Raw genomic sequence first — 24,071 nt, 5'->3', positions numbered from 1 at the left:
GAACAATTAATACGCCATGAGAAATAAATCAGCTGTAACAATATGTAATAAGCAGAAAACATTCTTGTGGTCTTTTAATAATATTAAACATAATGTAAGCAGTACATGTCAGCAGATAGAGTGTGCTACTTTCTATCAAAACATGGGTTTTTTTTCCTGTGTGTTTTTCGACTGATGTCATTGGAAACCTTGATAACTGATTCTGTTTTCAGTGGGAGGAATTATGAGCATAGAGAATAAAAGGAAAGATTAAAACACAGCTCCCTGAAATGCCTGAAGTAAAGCTCCCTGAAATCAATCAGTTTCCTGACTTTGGCAATCTTTTCATCAATGTTTTCATATGATGAACCACTGGATAGATGGATAAATGGGTAAGCTGACACTAGAATAGGGGTGGTTGTTTTTTGATCTGAGAAGAGCCTGGCTCCATCCTCCTGACACTCCCCCTTTAGATATCTGTAAACATGAATGAGTCCCCCCTCAGTCTCCTCTTCTCCAGCTCCAGAGCCCCAGCTCCCTCAGCCCTTCCTCACACGGGAGATGCTCCACTCCCTTCAGCATCTTGGTGGCTGCGCTGGACTCTCTCCAGCAGTTCCCTGTCCTTCTGGAACTGAGGGGCCACAACTGGACACAATATTCCAGGTCTCACACACTCAATTAAAAAAGAATCTTTTCAGCATATTGAGCAGCACCTCAATCAGGAAGGATTCTGTTCATGCTTCAGTTCTGCTGGTTTCCAAAGGTGCTGTTGATACTTTGTAGGCTTGGGCTGTAAAGTGAATGCAGATTATGTTGCTTGGAAGGGAACAAATATTTTCCATGGGAAAACAAACAAACAAGCACAACACCAAAACCTTGTAAATAACTTCATGGTTGCTTGAACAAAATTAGCATGAAGGTGAATGTTGGAGCAATAATTCATAAGGAAAAACACTTTGATGATGTTTATGTAATATACTGGCATGCCTACAACATTAATAGTATTTTTTTTCTTTTCCTGTTTGTTCTGATAATGAAGGAATCATCTCCATGCTGCCGGCCATATCTGCATTCTTAAAGATGCTTTCATGTATGAAAGTCCAACCGAAATAGCAAACCTGACCTGCACAGACAAGTTCGATGCGGCCCTGGCCATTCATCTTTATAAAGCCGGCAGACTTCTGCAAGGTAATCCTCCTCCCGTTTTACAATAAAAACACCTCTGGAAAAGGTACTGAAAGAGAAGAGAATGAATACAAACAGTTATAAATGGCTATGAATGTCCAAACCCACATTTAATATAGTTCTTCTGTGTATCCACTTCAATGAATGTTCAGAAATGCTGGAAATCTTTTTCTGTGGGAGATCTGATCCAGAGAGGAGACAACTAAATGAATGTACTTTTAAACACATAGCACATTTCAAAATTAAGTACTTTAACTACATTACGATAAGAACTTCATATTAGCATTAAAATACTTTCAGCAAACGTGTTCTTTCAGAGGACAGTGGCTTGGCTGAGTAGAGCTGAGGTCAAATAGGAGAAAGCAGAGAGGCTAATTTGATTTTTCTGCTCAGAAATGAGTCAGGGTTTTTTGGACATGAAATAACTGAGATGTCGTTCATGCCAACTAAACTGTAGGAGACAGGATGTTATCAGACAAATAATAAAATTTTCTATTGTATCTAACCATGTAGAACAAAATTTTAGCCTGCCATTAATGACAGAGGAGAAGCACTGGCTTTCAAAATTACAGACACTGTCACCTACCGAAATTGCAAGTGTGTATCCGTTTTTGAGATCGCATTCATATTGTACAAATCTATTCACTTGGACAAAGGTGTATAATTTGATAGTTCCATCAGCTCTCCGCATAACTTGTATTGTACTGGTTTCCAGACTTCAGAAGTCCCCCTGCAATTTGTGCTGTTGGGTCTTCAGAAAGCCTGAATTACGATGTCTGGCATGTTTGTGGCTCTTTTGTTCCAATGGAGCTCTGATTTCTGAGTCTGTAAGGTGATCTCTGCTAACATATCTATTAAGACTTCTCTCATTGGAATACAGAGATGATTGGTTTTGTGGCAAGACCTAGAATTGTTTTGGAGGAGGCTTATGGAACATCTTAGAACTATCTTTTTCTCTAGAAGGACCTTGACGTGTTGGCCAACTTCTCATTGCTTTGCAGGCAGCAGAATTCCTTTTGGAATCATCTTCGGTGGGACAGATGTAAATGAAGATGTCAAATGTGAAGAGAAACATCGGGTAATGGGAGCAGTGCTAGAAGAAGCCAGGTAAACACATCTGTGGAAGGTTTATGATAGGAAATTGTTTTAGGAACTGTTCCATAAATGCGCAGAATCACTGGGAGATCTGTACGCCAGCGGACAGGGGATAGAGGACTTGAAATCCCTACGATCTCTGCATATTATTTTATGCTTCAGCAAGGGAAGTAGAACGGTTTCTTCATAAAATATAGTCTGTATGCAGTCTGTTCGTTTTGTACTTCCTCTGGTACTATTGTTTCATCGTATTTGTCCGTGCAAGAGTTGGCAGTTGTGGCGCTGAAACTTGGTCTCTTGAGCTGTGATTTTTCCAAAAGACTCAAATCCCATTAACAGCTAATGAAATCTGTGCTCTTGCTAACTAATCCTGTGCTTTATCTTCTGAATCATGGCTGTTTTGTAGAATAATAGAACTATGCATATGATGAGGGTATAAAATTCTAAGGCAGGTAAATGAAATGAGAAAAATAATAGCAAGAATACTTAACCTGGGATTTGGCATCATATTGCTCTGCAGAATAATCTGCTTTATGGGTAGACATTATAAAGATAGCCTTTGGTTAGGATAACTGTGGACTGTAGCAACTCGCTGTGGTTTATTTGAAGTGTTTGTAATGGATACCATTTTATGCAATCAAGTTTTAATTTATGACCAAAATTATTTTAGAGTGTTTATATTTGCAGAGATTTAGGTAAAGAAATGCACATCTAACTATCTCCAACAAGACTGAAACAGTTCTCATTTGTACAGAATGATCCTGGCCATGGAATGACTGATATTTAGTATTTAGATAGTGAATCTTTAGTAGTGGTTAACAGTGTGTTAGTGGTGGAGGAATGATTATTTAAATAGCAAATCTTCATTAGTGGTGGAGGTATGAATATTCTCACTAAATCTTATTGTAGTAATACTATTAGCCTAAACACAGTTGGACCCCCTTTGCCAAGGCTCTGTACCAGAAGTACTAAATGTTACTCCAAGTTTGGGCTTTTTTACCTCTGTTTCTTAGTAAATTCTAGTTTATGTTACATATATTCTGTATTGGAACGAGCATATTTTATGCATTAAGTGCTACCTGTACATCCAGACCAAGGTGCCCAGCAGTTTGGCTGAAGTGAAAAAACAACTAAAACGACCTGACCTTTGTCCTGTTGCATCAGAGTCGAAGCTGTTCTGGAGGCCTCATGTGTCACTTGTTGACAGAGAGACTGATTGAAAAGAACGTTTGTTCTTTTTTCCTGCTATTGCGATCCTTTCTCTAGATGCATAAAAAAGCGGAGACTGAAAAATGTCTTTAGGCAAATTCTCTTGTTTTGTAGGTGAATCAACAAGGGTTATTTTCAGGATGTTTTAAAATCCCAAAAAGTTCCAGTGACGTGTCAGTGTAGTCATCAAATGTAATTAAAGAAGATCAGAAATCAGAGTAAATTACATAAATGATGTAAAATTGGTGCCTTTTTTCTTTTCACTTAGTTTCTTACCACATTAACAAGAAAAGTCGCCTTGCGGGAGGACTCAGGGAGGGTGTCTGTGGTGGCAGGGAGCTGCACCTGAGCCCTCTGAAGAGCCATCGCTCCACAACTGGGTCTGCGTGAGCCAAAGGGGCCCCTGAGTGTGCCCAGGTGTGACAGAGTTTAAACATCTGGACCGTCTGATCAAATCCAGTGGTACCGCTTGCTTACTTAGAGCTCAGCTATCTGGCTGAGCGGAGCTTGCTCAGGATGCTCTGCTCAGCGCCGCCTTGCAGCTGGCAGCTCGCCGCCCTGCTCCGGTACGGCAGGATGGGTTTGGTTCCTGTTCACAGTGAGGGATTACGTGCAGCAGGGTCATATCTCATGGTTTTATCTTGGCTAATACCACTGGCATAGATATGCTGTTCTGTCTATAGTGCCCTGTAAAATGTGGTAGGTAAACAGATTTTAAAGACAGCACTTAATCACACTCATTGAAAAATCATTAGGGCATGTTCTTGCGTCTCAGTGTGATTTGTAGTTGAAAAGGAACTTAAGGCCCCATTCAAGGCAAAATTTATATACTTGTTTACTTTTGTTATCAAATAATCAGAAGTTACTCTTTAAACAGGTCAGGAGGAATAGAAAAAATACATCTAATGTGTCAATTAAATTTCAGCACGGCACAGAATGAAAAGTATATAAAACCAGAATCTCTAAGTGTATCCGTTTAATACAGTTCTGTGTTTAAAATATGGTTTGTCAAAATATAGCTAATGAAAAAGCTCTGCTTTACTGGATGTTTTTTTAATGATAATTAAGTTAGGAACTTGAAGTATAGTTTAGTAGCTTGGATTTCATATTGTGTTTCAAAATATATTACTGCATCCTTATGCAGTCCGTAATATTTTCCCTGCTACAGGAAAAGCAATTCAGTTTTCTAAAAGTTATTCTGAATGGGTCTCCTCTCCAATATTATCACCGGCATTATTCATTGCATAGTTATTAAAAGAAACATCGATTTTTTGTTTTTCTTTATTGATTGCAGGGTTCTAAGCAGAAAGTATCATGAATTGTAGATGACTTGTCCAGTACAATATACCAGCACATTCCATAGGACTGAGTATTGAACACTGTCTAGCTTTATAATGAGTGTTTCATTTTTAATCAAATTCCTCTAAATGGTGGTTGTACTCCTGTAGGGTGTTTTTTTTCTATTGAACAGTATTTTGTAGACTTGGGAGCAACAGTTTTTTGTGCATGTTACTGTGATGTATTGAAAGTATAATTGCAATAACTGGGAAGCGAGCATGTGCAACTTGACAAAACAAGCGTTTGCAAAGGCTTTATTAACCTTAAAACTGTCAACTTGTAGATGTGAAATTCATTGCAGCACCATAAAGCAGATACTACAAAACAAATGTATGGGAATAAGGTTTGTTTCAACAAACAGAAGTAGGAGTTATAATTCAGCATTTATGAGACTGCTAATGAATGACGGTGATTTCAAGCCCTCAAACGATGACCTGTTGTCTGCAATGGAAAAGCACTTGTGGCGGTCACTCAGCAGTGGGCTGAGGTGGCAGGGCTGGCTCGGGACAGAGACACTGCATTCATTCTGTGAAAAGAAACACCGAATCGCTAACGTAATATGTGAGAACCTCTATTCTACATTAAATACCTATAAAGGCAATTAAAAAAAAAGGATTTTGCGGAGCAGACACGTTGCATCTCGTATGAAGGAGGCATTCAAACATTTCTGTTCCACAGGACTGATGACAGTCTGCAGAAATGGTCCCATTTGTGATTCCAGTTAATGCTAAAGTTCCATTTAAGAACCGTCAAAGCACGTGTTTATGTTTCATCACAACTTAAAAGCTACATCACAGCCCAACTCTGTTCCTGTCTGAACAGGGATCCTTTGTTAACTGACTCCACTGAGTACCTCATGACTTCTCGGTATTGCACCAAGCTCCCCGTAAGAATAACTGGTTTATCTAGTTATGTTTAGAAATCAGACTTGTGTGGCTGAATTCTCTCTGTAATGAGACACCCAAAAAAGAACACTGTTTGTATGGATGCTGCTTTTAACTCAAAGGCACATAAATAGAAGCGCGAGTGAACCATCAGAAACAGCCACAAGGGAAAAAGTGGAATTGAGCTTGGGAATAGGTTTGTCTTCTCCCTCCCCAGCCTCCCTCATGGCCATTCAGTTGTTCAAGTACGCTTTGGTTTGCTTGTTTTTACTTCAATGCTATGATTTAGATACATTGCAGAGGAAGAGTAGAAGGTGTTCATATACTGTTGTACAGTTCATTCATTTAAATGCCCTTCTCATAACGAAGAAAAGTCTTAACCAGAAAACAGTCAAAATGTCTTTCTGTCAGTGTTACGTCTGACCAGTGGAACGGTCTCTTTGCCTGAAACGGTGACTGTGGTCAATGTCATTTCTGGGCACCCAGTTGTCCCCTGTTCATGCCGAGGAGCGTCAGGTGTGTAACTCAGCGCTGCACGTGTCGTCTCCACCGAAATCTGCAACATCAGAGCTGAGCGTCCCGGGCCCAGAGGTTCCAGAGGTGAAGCCTGGGCCCTGGATCATCTCTCTGCTTTTAACTTGCAATGATGGAGAAGCAGGACATGCCAACTCGCCACTGCAGCCTGTGTAGATTAATCCAGATAAACGGGGGCATGTTCCCTTCATTTGAGTTCTCTGACTTTAAGAAACCCTCACTTGCACTCCCCAAGAGCTCTAAGTTATAAAGCCTGAAGAGATACCATGTTTATTACCAGTACTTTCTGCTAAAACAAATAGCAAGCCTGCTTTCTGTCTTTCCATCTGTAATTGTTTTATAAGCCTCTGCTCTTTGTTCTGATAAAGATGTTTTTCTGAATACTTTCTTCTTTTTATGTTTTAGCACTTTAAGCAGATGATTCCAACTATTTTTGTCCTTGTCACCAGGTTTGCAGTGGCTTTCACAGTGAAAATGAAGGAACTGGCAGCAGCAGAGTGGGTACGTTTACGTGATGCTGCTTATAGTATTAGCAACTCTGCATCCTCCTAAAACGTGTTCTAAATAATGCTAGAGAATTGTACTCATCTTCATATTGTCTATTGCTGTTTTTTCTGTCAGAGAAAGCATTTCATATTTATGTACTTCAGCAGGTCAAATAGATCTGGCATTTAAAAGCTGTTTAGTATTTGAAAAGAGTACGCAGCAGTTTGGAAAGTGCTTCTCTGTAACATTTAAAACTAATCATTGCTGTTGTTATCGAGTCTCTCTGATGCCATGCGCATATATTGTTTCTTTTTGCATCGTTTAGTAAACTGTGTGTTGCCGAAATTCCACTGAACAGCCTAACTTACAATGAAGAGTTTAGAAGAACAAATTGAAAATACTTGTTTTGTCAACACTGGAAAGAGAATGAACTGCAAAGCTAAAATTGCAGTTACACTAAGCCCAGCAATGTGTCATGTACAGCCCTGGTGACCAGGCCGTGCGGGATATGTAGCACATAAATAGCACTTAATTTTCTTAAAACTCATCTCTCCTCCTGCAAACAAACAAAACACACTATGCTGATTGATACATCGAAAAATACTGAATACAATTATTTTCATCCAACGGTAAAGTGGTTAAATACCAATGTATTTTAAGGAGGTTATTTAACCAGCAAAGAACTGACAGTAATAATGGAAAGATCCCAATAATATTTTGATATTTTTGTGAAAAATATATTCCACAAATTCATGGTTGGAGATATAGAAAGATACTGAAATGAGAACTTGCTTATTTAATTACCTGAATAATGTAACTAAGCATAGTAGCACTTCAGGAGTAGCTTTGGAAGTCTAGTCGTTACCTCTTCTACTGCAGCTATTTTAAAATAATTTCTTAAGCAATTTGTATTTGGAAATATTCTGCAATATACTGGCAAGTTTTCTTATATAGTCGAGTCTACAGAAGTTTGACAGCAATTTTTGAAAAGGTTAGAGGTAGGTGCGGTGTATTTCATGCCTGATGTGTTTAAACCTTGTGTGGATAAATGTAGATTGTGGTTTCAAAACCAGCTACAACTGTTCTTTCAGAACTAAGACCTTTTTGGGAACTAGGGCTGTTCTGTAGTTGAAAATCTTTCTATTCTAGGGAAATATTTTAATTTTCTATGCAATAAACAGGTTAATGATTATGAGAAAGGATACAGAGATAAACTAAAAATGTGTTTGTACTAACTCGGTAATTGTGTTCATTACAAAATTGATCCATTGATACTGTAAATGTTCGTAGTAAATGTCAGTTAAATTGCTGGCTGGCGTTTGGTGTTATTTAAATGTATCTTTCTATCTTTTACCAGTGAAAGGAAAGTCACGCTGATGTGCGTTGTGTTATACTATTTGGGTTTGTTTGAAGACTGAACAGATCTTTTATGGTGAACTATGAAAGTGACTTTTCTTCTCCTTCTCTTTAAAGCCAGATGCTAGGAAGAAAATCTATGTCCAAACTCAAGGTGAGAGTTTTGAACTATTGACCAAGACATTCACTTTATTTGAATCAGGTGTTTAGTGTGGCTCTACCTTCTTTGCCCAAGAAATATTTTGCCTAAATTTTCAACTCGTTTGGTGCTTTTAAAGAAAGTTTTCCCAGACGTCTTACAGCAGGAGGCTGAAAGATGAGGTAGCACCTACTGTAATACGAAGCTTTCTTCAAAACATAAGGAAGTTTCGATGCTGAATGAAACCCCAAATTCCTTTAAATGCTTTGAATTCCCAGCTTAATGACACCCAACAAGTACCTAATCCAAAATATAAGAGATTAAATAGATTAATGTAATAGTTTCATTAGTAAGGTAATTAATCTTTAACATAGACAAAACAAATACATTAATATTCAGTTTATATTAATACTTAATTTTTATATAAATTTAATTCACTTTCTTTGCCTTATGTTAAGGACTTGGGTCTCGACCAACCTGTATCTGTTTTGGAATAATATGCTCCCTTAGATAATATTATTTAGCTTTTAAAAGGCTGAATTTAGCATGGTGTAAGTGAGCTGTATTCCCTGGGTTGCTAAAGAAGCTCGTGCACTGTGTGATGGGGCAGAATTTTCAGCTGAATTTCAATCAGATGGCTATAGAGGGATTGTGCAGACAACCTGATGTTGCTGGGATGGGAAGAGCTGTGTATGGAATTCAGTGTGGTTGACAGAAATACCGTTTTCATGGGGTAAGAACCATAGTCCAGCCATCCAGGGACAAATAAAACATGTTGAGTTTCTTCTTCTTTTTTTCAATGCAGGAATTAAGACAACACCCAGTGAAACATTTGACTGGTACAGATTTCTGCAAAACGCAGGTAAAACTCACTTTTTTGCCTGTATTCACTATAGTTAGTGGATGTTGGTGAAAGAAATTTAGAATGTGACGTTGATTCAGAAATGTAGAACCTGACGTTGGCAATGCTTTAATTACTCCAGTTGCCTTTCTCCAAAAGAAGAATCCGTAGGCATTTGACTGTGGTAAAACTATTTCAATATTATCCTCATCAATCTGATCTCTGATAGTACGCCTGTTCCCTCTGTTACAAATGATTCCTCACTGGTAAATTGCTTTATCACATCAGTAAATGTCTGCCATTATTCAAAACCAGTGTCCAATTTTAAATTGAGCATTGTGGGGTTATTTTGTTCTCAGTAAATCACGGCACACCAGCACAGCACCACTAAGATTAATAATTTTCTGAAGCGAAATGATTTGTCACTTGCTAGCACAGCCTTAGTGTTCATCGGATCTCATGTCCAACCATTTTATGATTAAAAGATCCGTCAACAGATTGAGGAGGGGGACGCTCCCCCTGAGGTGCATTTCATCTAATATATTAGAGACAGTTTTTTTGCCTAATGCGTACTAATGCAAAAGTGCAAAATAATTCATAATGTACATGAAAAGCATACTAAAACGTGACTCTAACATCTGTGCCTGTTAAATAATAACTTGAAAACCGGCATCAGATTATTCAATATTGTTTTTAGTGACTGTTTAATCTCATTTATTTGATCAGTTTTGCCTCTTGTCCAGCCTACAATTTCCACTTCTTTTAGTATTGCTCATGGAGGCAGATTTTTTGGCTGTACCTTTACACCTACCACAGCCTAATTAGGAGTTCCCAATGAGTTCTGTGATAATTGGTTTTATTAGCAGTTTTAGATGCTTCTCTATAGAGTCGAGATAATGATAGTTCAGGCTTTTGCTGTGATTCGATTGACAGAAGATCACAAGTCAAAGTAAATGCGAAAACTGAGACTGATCTCCTGTACCAACCGAGCCCAAGGATGGAGCGTGGCTGCTTCAGATCACGGGCTCGGTGTCATCGCACCACAAGAAAAGGCTCCTTTTGATTTCAGTCAAAGCGGCTGAAGCTTGTAAGATGTGAACGCTAATAAACACTCAAGCATCATATGATTGGAAGATGTAGATAACTAACAAAGTCTATACTAATGAACTAAGAAAGCTCGTTTGCCCAACAGATAAGACTAAAAACTGGTTTCCGGGAAGGTGACAGAATCATGGGATCAGATGCTTATTGCATCTGATTAATTATTACACTTACTAATGCTTCAGAAATGATTTAGGCTTTAGTGTTAGCTGTCTGTGTTCATGTTTTGTTGTCCTGGCACCAAAGTATGGATTTTTATAAAGGCCAAAGTGTAACCTATCATAGTGTGCCATAACAGTAAAATAGTTGATGTGACAGTTACACAGTTTCAGATAACAAACAAGGAGCCAATGAAATCTTCAGTAATAAACTCCTTATTTCCAGTGTTGCATTATGAAAAGGTTTTCTGCTTTTACTACACTCCATTATCTCATTCTGTCTTGTAAATGAAGACCTCAAAACAGTTTACCAAAAGTTAAACCCAGCGCCACTGCTTCATGTCAAGCAGTTACTAAACCTGATGCAGACGAATGGGTGAGTCTAGATGGACACGTGTAGATTTGACAAACTTTCTCCAGGCTACGCCATGACTCAGAATCACGGCCAGCAGGAGAACCTGAATCCTGAGGATTAATCACATTTCATCTATTAGCCAATACATTTTGTGCCAGGTTCCAATCCTATCAACAAATACCCTGGCACAGCAGTTGGATACCCTTTTGATCGCAGTTCCTCTCTGAAACTGTAAGAGCCAATGCACATTGCTGTATTTCAATTTTGCGCAGTATTATACCACCTCAGCTCTGCACAAAAAGGGATTTGCATGACTGTGGGAGTTCCATGTCAGGCTTAATCTTCCCCGGTGTCTGTCTCATTTCAGCTCACCTGCAGTTCAGTTCTTCCCATCCCCGTGGTCCTGGGCGGTGTATCAGGACAGAACACTGTCCAGCTGATGAGAGGAATGTATTTTCATAATCCTCTCAATCTCTGTTCTAGCTTTGACCTCTCACATCTTGCTAAACAGGTGACGTGCTAAGCAGATGCAGGACTAGCTGTGACCAACGTGCAGCTGGTGTTCATAGATAAAGCCAGTATAACAAACCAGACAACAGCCACAGACAAATACCGACGATGTGTGTTTAAAGGACCATCTCTTCCTGGTATTAAACAATTATTTTTGACACTGAAGTAGATGTAGATTACAGTGGCAAGGCTTGACTTGCGTTTAGTGTATAGTGATTCTGAAGGACACCTTCCTGTGTAACCTCAGCTGGGTGTTCCTGCTCCATGGGGCGATTGCACTGGATGAGCTTTCCAGGTCCCTTCCAACCCCTGACATTCTGGGATTCTGTGAACCATAAGCTGGTATCAAGTTTGCGTGATCTTAAGTTACAAATGTGAGCAATTCAGTGATGCTATGTGCTGGTAGCGATGTGACCTGGCCCCAGTGCGGGACCCGTGTGCTCATGTCCCTCAGACACCTGCAGAGCGGCACTTGGCTGCTCCTTGTTGAACCGCCCGGTGTTAGATAATCCATCTCATCCATCCTTGCCATGAGCCCCGTCAATAGGTGAACTAAAGGACAGCGAAGTGATTTGTTCAGTACGGTAAATCAAACGTGAACATTCCAACCCCTCTGGTGTTTATTAAATTATGTTGTTGTTTTGTGCGTGTTCCTTCAGCAAGTTGTGAATTATGTTGGTTTATCATAAACACATTTCACCAAAGTTCATCACGTAGTGACCCTTCTCCAGGAGTATGTTGTGAATTAATTGTGCTGTCATAGAGCCACTGGCAACTGCAGTATCGTACATCAGATCTTCTTTTTCTAATGCGGCCCACAAAATTGTTTTTATGGGTTGTTGCTGTGTATTTGCAAGAGAGATTTTCAATGTTAAGAACTCACATGTTGAGGTTTTTTTCCCAAATTATTTTTCATTTGTGTTTCTTAGCAATAAGGTTAAAATAAATGCTTTGCAATTATATCACTTTAGTTAATTATTCTGCAGCAGTGCTGGCATATTAGGGATAGGTAACTATGGGACGTTTACCTCATCTTTTATAACAAATGTGTCAGATCAAGAGCTCTAATCTCTACAGCCATTGATTAACTAAACCTCACAATATCCTTGAAGCAGGTGTTGAGTTACTGTATGGATGCAACTGATTTGTACAGTTGCCTGGTCAGTCCAAGCCGGGTTCTGTTGTTCAAGAATACATTCACTGCCTCTGAAATCAACTCCTATAAAATAATGTGCATGATTAAGTTTTCCATGGAGCTGATGTGAGAGCAAGAAACAGAGCGACCAATAACGGGAATTTTTTGGAGTCCACCCTGGTACTGCTTTTAGCACGCTTTGTGTTCATTCATGGAACAGTTTGCAGCGTTTTTTTACCTGCATTCAGACTTTTAACCTTGTTTGTTGCAGATATTCCTACCAATACAGCCAGTTTACACGTGTTTCTGTTGATATGCGGACTTCGAAGAGTCAAAGATCCTCTCTATTTAGTAGAAGTATTTTCAGGTAGGTACTTGCTCTTTGAATATCCTTGTTTTGTCCCTGGGTTCGGATGCATTTCTTTTAATGCTTCTAAGTTTGGCATAAGCAGAAAACTGCAGAAAACTTCATCATATATTTACATGTTTTAAAAATGCTCATGTAACCATCGATCTGTTCAACACGTTATTTCTGTGCTGGGTCTTTTCCAGCCGGCTGGGAATAACAGAGCATTAAAATCAAAACAATGTGTGGTTATTTTACTTCCTGGGAAAACTATTTGGCTGTTACATACGATATTAATGGGAGACAAAAGAAGAGTTCACCTACTTCAAAATAACTTTTTAAGTCACTGTCCTGTGGCTCTTACACCAATTTGCATGTGTGCTAATTAATATAGTTGAAATTACAAGCAGATTTGGCCACCCATGGTCATGGCTCAGCACTGTAAGCTAGGCTGAAGTTTCCTCATAGTCATGGAGGTGAATGTTTTGCCAGGTTCTGTGTGTCTGTGAAAGGTTCAGATATTCCAAGTTGGAAATGCAGCCTCCACTGTTCACTTGACTTTTCTAAGCCTTTACCACCTTGTGAAGCTTAGTGACAAATGTAGTTTATTAAAGTCAAGTAACTCTTTTTGTTCTATTCTGGTGTTGGAAAAGTGGCACATTTCTCTTCCACACACAATAAGTGAGTATTAATTACAATGGTTGCAGTTGCTTCCACACATTTCTTTACATAGGAAGACAAATTCAGATCATTTTGTCTTTGTGGCCAGAGTCACTGCATTCTGTAGAGCTTTGTTCTCTTGAGATGATTCAAAATTAATGTCTGAACTTAGTTAAATAACCCTTGAATCATAAGAGATTGCATGAAGCAGAAATGCTAAATACTAACTTTCAGATCTGCTAATCCTTGGAATTCTGAGGAGTAAAGTGAGGGCTGAGCATGAAATGTGGTCCTCATTCAGTCTTTTAAGTAGTAATATAATATTTGCCTAATTCTTCTTTATTCGTGGAACTATTTACATTGATTTCAGAGAATGAATTAAATTAAAATTAAGAATTTTGAATAATAAAATGATGTTCCTCTTCCATTTTAGACTGGCACAGAAGGGATCCCAGTGTCCATCTGGGCATAATTGGACCTGCAGTAAGTTGTTGTTGTAACTTTTTATTTTATTTGTATGTTTATTCCTAAATACTTCGGTTCACAGAATCCCAGAATGTCAGGGATGGGAAGGGACCTGGAAAGCTCATCCAGTGCAATCCCCAATGGAGCAGGAACACCCAGCTGAGGTTCCACAGGAAGGTGTCCAGGTGGGTTTGAATGTCTGCAGAGAAGGAGACTCCACAACCTCCCTGGGCAGCCTCTGCCACCCTCACTGAGGAGAAGTTTCTTCTTAAATTTATGTGGAACCTTTTGTGTTCCAGTTTGAACCCATTGCCCCTTGTCCTACCACTGGTTGTCACCGAGAAGAGCCTGGCTCCATCCTCCTGACACTCCCCCTTTCCATATTGATCCCCATGAATGAGTCCCCCCTCAGTCTCCTCTTCTCCAGCTCCAGAGCCCCAACTCCCTCAGCCTTTCCTCACATGGGAGATGCTCCACTCCATCATCTTTGTTGCCCTGCGCTGGACTCTCTCCAGCAGTTCCCTGTCCTTCTGGAACTGAGGGGCCACAACTGGACACGATATTCCAGGTGTGGTCTCCCCAGGGCAGAGCAGAGGGGCAGGAGAACCTCTCTGACCTACTGACCACCCCCTTCTAACCCACCCCAGGTACCATTGGCCTTCCTGGCCACAAGGGCCCAGTGCTGGCTCATGCTCACCCTGCTGTCCCCAGGACCCCCAGGTCCCTTTCCCCTACACTGCTCTCTAATAGCTCATTCCCCAACTTATACTGGAACCTGGGGCTGTTCCTACCCAGATTCAAGACTCTACACTTCACTCGCATCTGAGATGTTTTTCCAAACTGAACCAAAGTCAGAGGACTTGCAACTGCTGGATTGCTGTGATTTTCTGTTTAGTGCAAGCACATGACCTGGTAATGCTTCTCACCTATTGTGGTCTTTTAGAGCAAAATCTTTAGTGTTTCATTTGACTACAGGGTCAACTTTTGAAGATAAAAAGTACAAAAATATTGCAATTTTAAGATTGGCCTCTGGTTTTATACTTGTGGGATAGTACAAAACTATTTAGAGAATCAATGGTGCCTTTGTCCAGGGAACACACTTTATGCTAAACTGACAAAACTAATTGCAGGACTTTATCAAAAGAAACCAGTTGTGCTCCATGTGTATCCATAGCGGCAGAAGCCCTGAAAACACAGCTGTAGCCTTAATCTAACCGGTGGAAAAGGTACGAGTAGGCAGCTGTGTCATATGAAAGAAACTCTTGCTAAAAGGGCACTAAAAGCTTCACTTTTTCATCTCCGTAATGTGTTTGCGTCCCTCTGTAAATCTCATCTCTGATTCATCTTCACGTGAGCCTGAAAACCTGCAGGCAGTCTGGTTTAGAAGAAAATAATTAGGATCCAAATGGTCAAATAAGAACGGGTTTTCTATTTTCTCACTCAGTTTTGTTCTTTGTACATTTTGGAACGCAGAAGTTGTTTTTACATTTCTTTTTATCTGCATTGTTTTCCACGCTAATACACAAAGTGATTTGGAAGTGAACCGGTGTGGAAGGCAAATCTAGAGCAGGTGTAATGAAGCTGGGCTTTAGAGGCCAAAGACGCACTTGCTGCCTCCAGTGAGGATTTGAAACATTTTTGTCATCTTTTAAAATTTGCTTCACTTTTTCATAAGCTGGTGTCTTTACAGTGAGCAACCAGAAATAACCCTGTGGCAGCGCATAGGGATCAAGGACTGAACCTCCTTAAAACACCGAGAAACATATTTCTCCCACAGTACTAAAATATTGCTAAGGGATGAAAATAAATCTCAGCTCTGTTGGTATTTAGCTGTACTTTTCTTATCCGTGTTACTTCTCGAACCACAAAACCTGAAGAAAATCAGTGCCGTTATCTGTGAAGCAAGTCATGTTTGCTGTGAATATGGAAGAAATACATGTTATGATTATATTAATGAAGAATATAAAGAACAAAGGCCCACACACTACTTTCTGCTTTGCTTCCATGAGATTATAACCTTTTCCCTGCATTTTCTATGCCTGATTGTCTCAAATGGCACAATCTCAGTAATTTTGCAGGAGTGGGTCCTGTATAATGTAAATTTTTAAGCGTTTATTTCCTCTTCCAGTTTCCCTTTTGTTCATTGCTGTCATGAAATTTGAAACAAACTGGTTTTCCCTACGGAGTCTAGAGGGCCACAGTAGTCCCAGCATTACCATGAAGGTGTCTCTGGACTGTTGCTTCTGAGTTAATGTTTATATGACAGCAATTTAACACAGTGTATTTATAGATTTGCTAGATCCTGATCGTGGTGAGCCCTGCACTCAACGGGCACCTTCATCGTTGTGCAGCGTTTGATCTGTGGCTTTCTGCCCTGTCCCACACGTCTCAGATGTTCCCGTGCCCGGCAGCAGAGCACAACGTCCCCGATAGCGGATCTGGCTCCGTTTGGTGTGGTTTCTCACTGCGTGCCCACTCCACTTCCCATGTGTCATCTTATCTCTTCTGATAGAAACTATTCATACAAAACAAGCTGCTTTCCTCTGATCTCTGCTAATTGAGGAAATTCGCAGCTTTCTGAAGGGTCTTCCTCTGGGTGGATGATTTTTGAACGGAAGATGATGGGTAACTGATGTTCATATTTGCCTGCAGCATTGATAGGTAACAAAATGTGGCAACAAACACTCTACCTGTACAAGAACTGGATCTTGGAGGCATTTGGGGTGGCAGTAGCTTTATTTTCTTTCCAGAAGCTTTCTCTGTGCCTGTGCTAAGCTCCTCGGCATCCTGCCATAGCCACTTGGCTTTGGAAGCGCTCACATCTTTTCAGAGCGTTTCCAACTTACTGAACAGCTTATGTTGTATCTAATTTGTGTTATATTGAGCCTGCGGTTAGATAACTGTGCCCCCACAAGTTCCTAAATGTAGCTCAGGGGATCACTGCTCAAAGTCAGTGCTACACCCATCCTGCAAGTAATATTTTAACTGAGTTCTCATATTCAGGCCAGGCTTCTTGGAATATCTACCAATAGGAGAATGTAGCTTAAAGGATTGTGCTGGTTATGAGGCAGATGGCAACTTCTTGGCTTCCACAGAAGTGCATGGGATAGAAATTAATATCTTACAAATTTTATGAGTCACAGGCTGTCGTTTTTCTCATCCTTCTGAAGGGAGAAGAGCGAAAGACCATATCCCACTGCTCTTTAAATCACTTGCAAGTGCTCCATTGATTTTAATGGAAACGGAGAATAGTTCCTCATGAGAAGAACTCAGCATCAAAATAGTACTTTAGGGAAAAAGCTAAAATGATGTTTATATAGAAACAGCGATTGTGAAGTTCAGGATGAAATATCCAAGGAAGCTGTGACTTGACACACTGGTTTAGTTATGGGTCTGGACAGGACCAGGTAGAGATTCAGGTGCTTGATTTTGGTTCCCCCCTGCTGTTACCAAAAATACTTTCTTCAGCACTTATATAAGTCTTTTATTTCTTGCGTTCAGCAGGAATTAATTCCTTAGTGCAAGAGTGATTTGCTTGAATCTTTTAATTTCTGAAGCCCTGTTTTCATAAAGTAATTAATTTGTGTTCAAAGTACACGATTATAGTTATAAAATAAATTCTGACTTTTTTCCAGATGAGTTTTCTGAAATATTCTGTTAGCGTTCTCTATCTCATAATGTGAAATTAAAAACAACTATATATATTAACATGCATTTAAAAAGTAAGCCATGTTCCCAGCACTTCCAACTGCTGCTTGCTGTGCAGGCTGTCACAAATTAATCTAATATAGGCACTCTGCCTTAATAAAAAAAGTCTAGTTCTGTTCTCTATGTCTTGTTAGGGATTTCCACATTCTGTTTATTTCTTTTAAATGTGTTAAAAGAGCAGACATAGTTAAGCTTTGTAAATAAACCTGCTGGAGCTAATTGCCCAGCTTAGGTAACTTTTCAATAACACTACCGTGCCTTCGTGTTAGACTATAGATTAGAATTTTGTGTTTATTAGTTCTGTAATATTTCTGGCAGTGCAGGACACCTCTTTGTCCCGGATTACATGGGGATTGTTTCCCGTGTTAACTAAAGCCTGAAAAGTTCCTTTTCTTCCTCCCAGTGGCTGCTCCAGCCCTCCAGGGACAGGTGTTGCTCCTCAGCCTGTAAGCTGTCAAATGGGTCATTTGAATCGGATGAGCCTGAGCAGAGTCCTCTGGAAATATCATTCCGGTTCAATCGATCTGGCTCTGATGAGAACCTGCAGCCAGAGGGATGTGGGGGGAAGCCGCGGACCGGCCCTTGTTTCGGCTGCACGGAGCTGCTGTGTGGGGTCAGCCCAGCTGGGTATCCTACGTGTCCATCGCTCACCAGAGCACTTGTCTGCAGAGCCAACTGAACCGCCAGCTCACAGAGCCGTGCGTGACTTTAAAGCTCAGCACATCCCTTATTTAAATATTTCTGTAAAATAAATGCTAAAATTCATCTTTCTTTTCTTGGTATTTCAAACATATGCTATATTCCTAAAGCAATGCCTTATATCTATGTGTATATTCCTTTCTAGGTTGATCCACTTTTTACAAGTGAAGTTAAGGAAAAAGTTAAAAGGTAAGAAGTTAATGTTAAGCCTTTTATGTGCTGCAAGGGAAAGCAGGTGGCTGACGAGCTTTTTAAATCATGTGTATAAATACTCTTTTGGATATACAATTGAAGATATACAACTCTTTATATGACTAACAAATGGGGCATGCAACATTCTCACACAGTTAATATTTTAGAATAACCAGTAGATCTCTTCATGTTTTGTGTTCAATCACATCTGATTTAGCATGATTTTTGTTATTCTTTTGGGTCTTTTAGTTCATCCTGGCTTCTGCAAGGTTTTGTGTGCTTGCTGGCTGGTAAATGAGTAACCAGATAAGATAACACAGTACAGCTTTTCTCTGTCCCTACTTTATATGTTTCCTGATGGAAGGATATTAATGTCAGAGAAACAGGATTTTTTTTGTGTGCCTGCAGAACCCAGAATTGTCTGACTTGAACACAGCAACCATATTATCTTTGATTGATCGCACCTGATAATCTGCATAGAATATGTGTTTTGCAATTCCATTTTTGGAGCATGAGGTACTGGTTTTGTTTTCTATGATGTTATTCATGGGAAACATGACTCCTGCAATAATGCATTTATACTCCAGTTTATATAGGTGTTTATCTTCACAGAAGTTGGATGTTGCTGTGCGATCAGAAAAGCAATGTTTAATGAACAGGGAGCTGATATAATGTCAAATGCACTTGTGTTTCCATCTGGCTTAGTGACCTCATGTAGAGTTACAGAGGCAGGGGCAGGCTCGTCCAGCGGAGGAGCTTTTCCAAATGGCTTTTCCAAATGACCACCAGTCCTAAAGATCTTCACTTCACCCGAGACTGATCGCCCAATTACCCTGTTCTTCCACCCTTCAGGACAGGAGTGCTTGTAATAACAGAGGAGCAGAAAAGATCTTTCAGAACCACATCCATCCCCAAAAGCCAGCATCTCCTGCAGCTGACCATTCTGATGATTGTGCTCCGTTTCCCTAAGTATTTAAGCTCTGTGTTTTTCCTAAATCTCTGCGTGCGTCCTCCCTCTAATACACAATGTTTTTAAGGGAAAATTGCACCCCGATCTGCTCAACTCAGCTCCTTCGTTTATGAGCCTGATTGTGGTGAACAGAGCCTGGGGTTAAGTGATCAACTGTGAAACTTCAGAACAACGGCCAATGAAGTGGCCGACAGCAGTGGATTCTGTATTGAGCTTTTAAGCGCCTTTAGAGACAGAAAGCTAACAAAAGCACGGTGAAGTGGCTTGCCCACGGACAAGTGATTTCTTAGCATCAGAACCGTGTCTGAATTGCTCTGCCCACCTTCCTGCATTGCCCCAACTTTTAGGAAGAATTGTTAGAGCACGTTCTTTGGAGGTTCCCTATTTATGTGCTTTTTATTTCTAGGGCCCCCGGAGTACATTTATTACAGGAGATGCCACAAGATGATCTTCATGCTGCTATGAAAATGTGCTTTGCCGTGGTGAACAGCTCCATTTCGGAGGGGATGTCTGCGGCAATTCTGGAGGTAATTGCATCTTAGCAGGCAGGTTTGTCACCGAGCTTACAGTGAACCTGGAATCGGCTTTTATGGGTGGAAATGTGTGTCAACATTTTATGTCCATGTTTCAAAGCTAGTGAAGACTAAAATATATTCTTTTTACAAGTGTTGGTAATTAAGGTTTTCTTCCCATGAACTGGCAGTTTTTTTATGTTTTGTCAATTTATTTTTTAAAGGACAAAATGTGGTTTTATTAATCCTGTTAGGTTAACAATACAGACCTGAGATACAAGAATCATTCTGATTTACTGGAGTTGTCACTATTCTTGATTCAACATCCACTTCCTTATAATGTTGCTAGGATAGACTTTTATTAATTCTTACATTCTTTCAAAAAGCAATCGAAGAGCTGTATTTGGTTATGTAATTCTGAAATGATTAATGCATGAATGGCATGCTCAGTTCGTTTGGGTTGGTTTTTTTTTGCCATCAGTGTTGAAAATTAATAACTAGGTTTATTTCGTACCTGTTGAAGTAGAGCACTGCTTAGTGTCAAATGCTTTCTAGGAAAAAATAACAGGGATCAAAAGAGCTTGGTGTGCTTTCAGAAACCTGAGCACAGCGGTTCGGTGCACAGGGGTCACAAGCAAATGAGTTATCATTTACGGGTGAACCCAATATCTTGTATTGCAGGAAAGAAAGCCTAATGGACAGGGCACCAGTGGTGTGAGACAGCAGCTCTGCTCCCAGCTGCCTCCGGAGCTTTTACATGCAGAATTAGGTCTTTATCTTTTGAGAAACTACCCGAAGTTTGCCCTTTTTAGTACCGCAGACCTGTTTGAATTCTTCTTCTAAAGTTATAAGGGGTTTGGTATTGTGTATTTTTTTAACTAGACAGTTGTACAGTGGGATTTGATGACACGCTTATAAAACATCTCCAGTAAAAATCTCTCTCTCAGAGGAAGTGTCAGTCTAATAAAGTCAAGTCTCTGCTAGAGATGGCCAGTGGTAGGAAGGCCCATCTGTTAGGATCTTGTTAAATTAATAAGGCAGAAAACTATGTATAAAAGTCTTCTGCTCCTAGGCCGGAGAGAACATCTTGCCTGAATTGAGAAATGCAACTTTCATTCTCTTCAAACTTCAAAAGTTAACAAGATCATGAATCTGGAAACAGTATTTTAGTAGGAGATAAATATAAATAAATTAGATAAATATATAATCATATCTTTTTCAACCTGCCTAAAACTATGAAAGATCTAGAAGCCATGACTAATTACTTTGTCACTAGTACTGTATCTCAGAGATTTTCCCATAAACGGTCTATTTTCTGTTTGGAATTTGAAGAAGAGAAAACAAGCATTTTAGTGAGCATTTAAAATGTGTCTTCCCAGGCATGTGATGGTGAAAAAGGCACTACTGGAAAATTGAATATGTTTTTAATATAGTTGGTAACAAGAACGTTTTGACTCCAGCGCCGTTTCACCAGAGGATTTTTTCTGTGCTCTCAAGAGTGTGACAACTGTTGTAAAAATCATTGGGTTGTTACACTTGTACCAAAACCAAACCAAACCACACACACAAAATCGCAGAAAAGGAGGATGGGCAGACTCGGTTCTGTGGGCAGAATCCAGGCTCCGACAACATGAGAAGAACCAGCCCAGCAGTTTGCAATGTAAACCACAGCAAACCATAAAGAAATAGAAATGAAGGGATGTTGTAGAGCAGTGAAAATGAAGAGAGGCCAACAAGAAGATGCATAGGCTGGAAGGAAGAAAATGAGGGACAGTCCAGAAGACAAAATAGTAAATAAAACCTGTATTGTCTCCATAACGTGCTTCCAAAACTAAAATTTACACCCTGCATTCTTCTGAAATAGCATTAAAACATATTTGCAGTCAGAATAATGTAACAAAACAGATGGCCAGTGGACTAAAATGTTATTTTATGCTATTATTTGTAGAACCTGGGTCAGTAAATTATACACATTTTCAACAATGCAAATGATTTTTTTTTTTTACTGCTTAAAAATAGACTAAGTATCTAAATTAAATTCTAAGCTACTTCATGCAGTAATTATTTACAGCCCAATCCATTTGTTTAAGGCTCGCTGGTACAAAGCCAGCCCCTCATCTTATGTATGTGGCCATCTGTTCCGCTTTTAGCGGCTCTAATTCATGGGTACCTGTGTGCTTTGGGACCTGAAAGTTTTCCTGTGTAGCAGTTACTGCCTCCAAGTCTGTGAGACAGAACTAATGACTTGCCCTTTAGAGTTCAGAAATCATTATGCAGGTAACTGCTTGTGGGGACAGTGGCGCTTTGAACCCTCAGTCCTGCGGTGGTTGTGCTGTGGTTTGGGTGTTTTCTTTTTCTCTCTTTTCTTTTTCTTCTTCTTCTCTCTCCTCTCCTCTTCCTCTCCTCTTCCTCTCCTCTTCCTCTCCTCTTCCTCTCCTCTTCCTCTCCTCTTCCTCTCCTCTTCCTCTCCTCTTCCTCTCCTCTTCCTCTCCTCTTCCTCTCCTCTTCCTCTCCTCTTCCCTTTCCCTTTCCCTTTCCCTTTCCCTTTCTTCTTTCTCTTCTTTCATCCTGAATGGACAATCACTTGTTTGGAAAGTAGCCAGACCTGAAATACTCTTACATTTTTGGTTTTGTTCAAAGGAGAGCTACAGGGAGGTGAGGAGAAGGCCTTGGGCAGATGACGATGAATGTGACACACTTTGCTGCCACTATCAAGCTCCTGATTTTCAGTTCAGAAGTAAAATACCTTCACTGTTCGTTGAACAGCTTTGAATGAGGCTGAACAGGAGTGGGTTTAAGGCTGTCAATAGGAAGGGCTGAAAAGGAACTGAATCAGAAATGCTGTCTCTGAGATGTTGGTGCTTCTATATCTCAACTTTAGCCACTCAGATAAATTCAGAAATCTGGGCTGTAGTTTTTCTATTTCCCATTTATTTATTCTGGTTTCTGGTCAGTTCATTAATCTGTCTGAATTACCTCCAGCTGACCCACTAGTTTCTGATACAAAGTGCAGAACAGGTTATTTCCTTAAGAGTTATTTTTCAAGCTAAGTGCTGCAAAGCAGATGTTTGTGCCAGAAGGACTCTAGAATTTCTATGTCCAGAGTAAATTCATCTGCAGTGGTGATTTAAACAGTGTTTCTCCTGGCAACATGTCTTAATAGCTTAAAATATTGAAGTCACAGCAGTCCCTCTCTGTTCAAAGCATAATTGGTTCTGTACATTATCAGCCAGGGTATTTTTGTCTTCAGTTTTGTCCAAAAGGATGGTTTTTTTCTTCTTGGAGTTTTGCTTTCTTGCTATGTAGGCTGAAGCAAATTTGCTCCCCATCTGGGAGTGTAATGACAGTAATTAAAAATGCATTCACTCTGAAGTGACAGGGAATCAGTATAAAGCAGATTGAAGATTAGGGGGAGTGAATTTCCTTCTCTTGTTTGACGCTGTGATAATTGTACAATATGAGTTTTTCTGGTTTTACAGTCAGTGCATCTCAAGACTTCCAAATCAATCAATAGTAATTAAAGTTTCAGATCAGGCTGTGCATGAGTAACAGAGTGGAGTGGCCAGGGTCTTGCACACTGGTTACTGCAAAATCTAAGCTGTGTTTTCAAAAGCTGCCAGGCATTAGGTGCCTTGGGAATGGTTTACATTTTGGAGAAGCTCCATACAGATCACCTTAGACATGGTATTTTTCCACCTAAAAAGCAGAGAGACATGGGAAAGAAGTTTGGTTTGTTGATTCTGCTTTTCATTCTGAAATTGTCATCATTAACATCTTGAAATCCCTAATAACCTGTTGTTTCCTTTTTCTACGTGCCCCTAGGCAATGGATTTAGATATTCCAGTGCTGGCAAGGAACATTCCTGGGAATGCAGCAATAATAAACCACAAGGAGACAGGACTGCTATTTTCAAATCCCCAGGTAAGAAAACAACAGATCCTTAGCTCTTTCCCTTCCAGAGCTTGGGTTCATTGTCCATTATGTGCTTGTGTCTGGAAACTTGGCTTTTCCTCGGATTCTCCTGCAATCCTGGGTGTCAGGCCGCCTCGGTGGGCGCTCTGGTGCTGTCTCACGTTCCCTTTGCAGTTCTCCAGGCTCTTCCTAGGTGTCAGCCTTGCTGAGCGTTTCTCCAGCCTGTGCTGCTTTAGAACCTGCCTTGGGAATGGGGTCGGTTCTCAGTGACTCGTGGCGCTTGAGCTTTGACGGTTCCATAA

General features: G+C 40.0%; 1 protein-coding gene across 10 annotated transcripts in view; it reads left to right on the top strand.

The window, feature by feature from the left end:
- Window positions 1-24,071, top strand: part of GLT1D1 (glycosyltransferase 1 domain containing 1) — a 42,994-nt gene that overhangs the window by 12,442 nt on the left and 6,481 nt on the right. For 8 of the 10 annotated variants that reach the window (XR_011741731.1, XR_011741729.1, XR_011741730.1 and 5 more), the window contains exons 2-12: window positions 1,019-1,167; window positions 2,166-2,271; window positions 6,674-6,725; window positions 8,184-8,220; window positions 9,011-9,067; window positions 12,577-12,672; window positions 13,745-13,794; window positions 18,329-18,372; window positions 19,228-19,344; window positions 19,752-19,872; window positions 23,680-23,778. Coding sequence is in view for 7 of the 10 variants with exons in the window: in XM_065851232.2 (XP_065707304.1) it covers window positions 1,019-1,167; window positions 2,166-2,271; window positions 6,674-6,725; window positions 8,184-8,220; window positions 9,011-9,067; window positions 12,577-12,672; window positions 13,745-13,794; window positions 18,329-18,372; window positions 19,228-19,344; window positions 19,752-19,872; window positions 23,680-23,778 (928 nt within the window). In the remaining 3 variants the exon portion in view is untranslated. The remainder of the gene's footprint in view (window positions 1-1,018; window positions 1,168-2,165; window positions 2,272-6,673; window positions 6,726-8,183; window positions 8,221-9,010; window positions 9,068-12,576; window positions 12,673-13,744; window positions 13,795-18,328; window positions 18,373-19,227; window positions 19,345-19,751; window positions 19,873-23,679; window positions 23,779-24,071) is intronic. The other 2 variants (XM_065851234.2, XM_071816127.1) reach the window with 1 other exon arrangement.

This window comes from Patagioenas fasciata, chromosome 17 (genome assembly GCF_037038585.1).
Source record: "Patagioenas fasciata isolate bPatFas1 chromosome 17, bPatFas1.hap1, whole genome shotgun sequence".
Classification (NCBI taxonomy): Eukaryota; Metazoa; Chordata; class Aves; order Columbiformes; family Columbidae; genus Patagioenas; species Patagioenas fasciata.
This window is presented reverse-complemented; position numbering and strand designations above follow the sequence as displayed.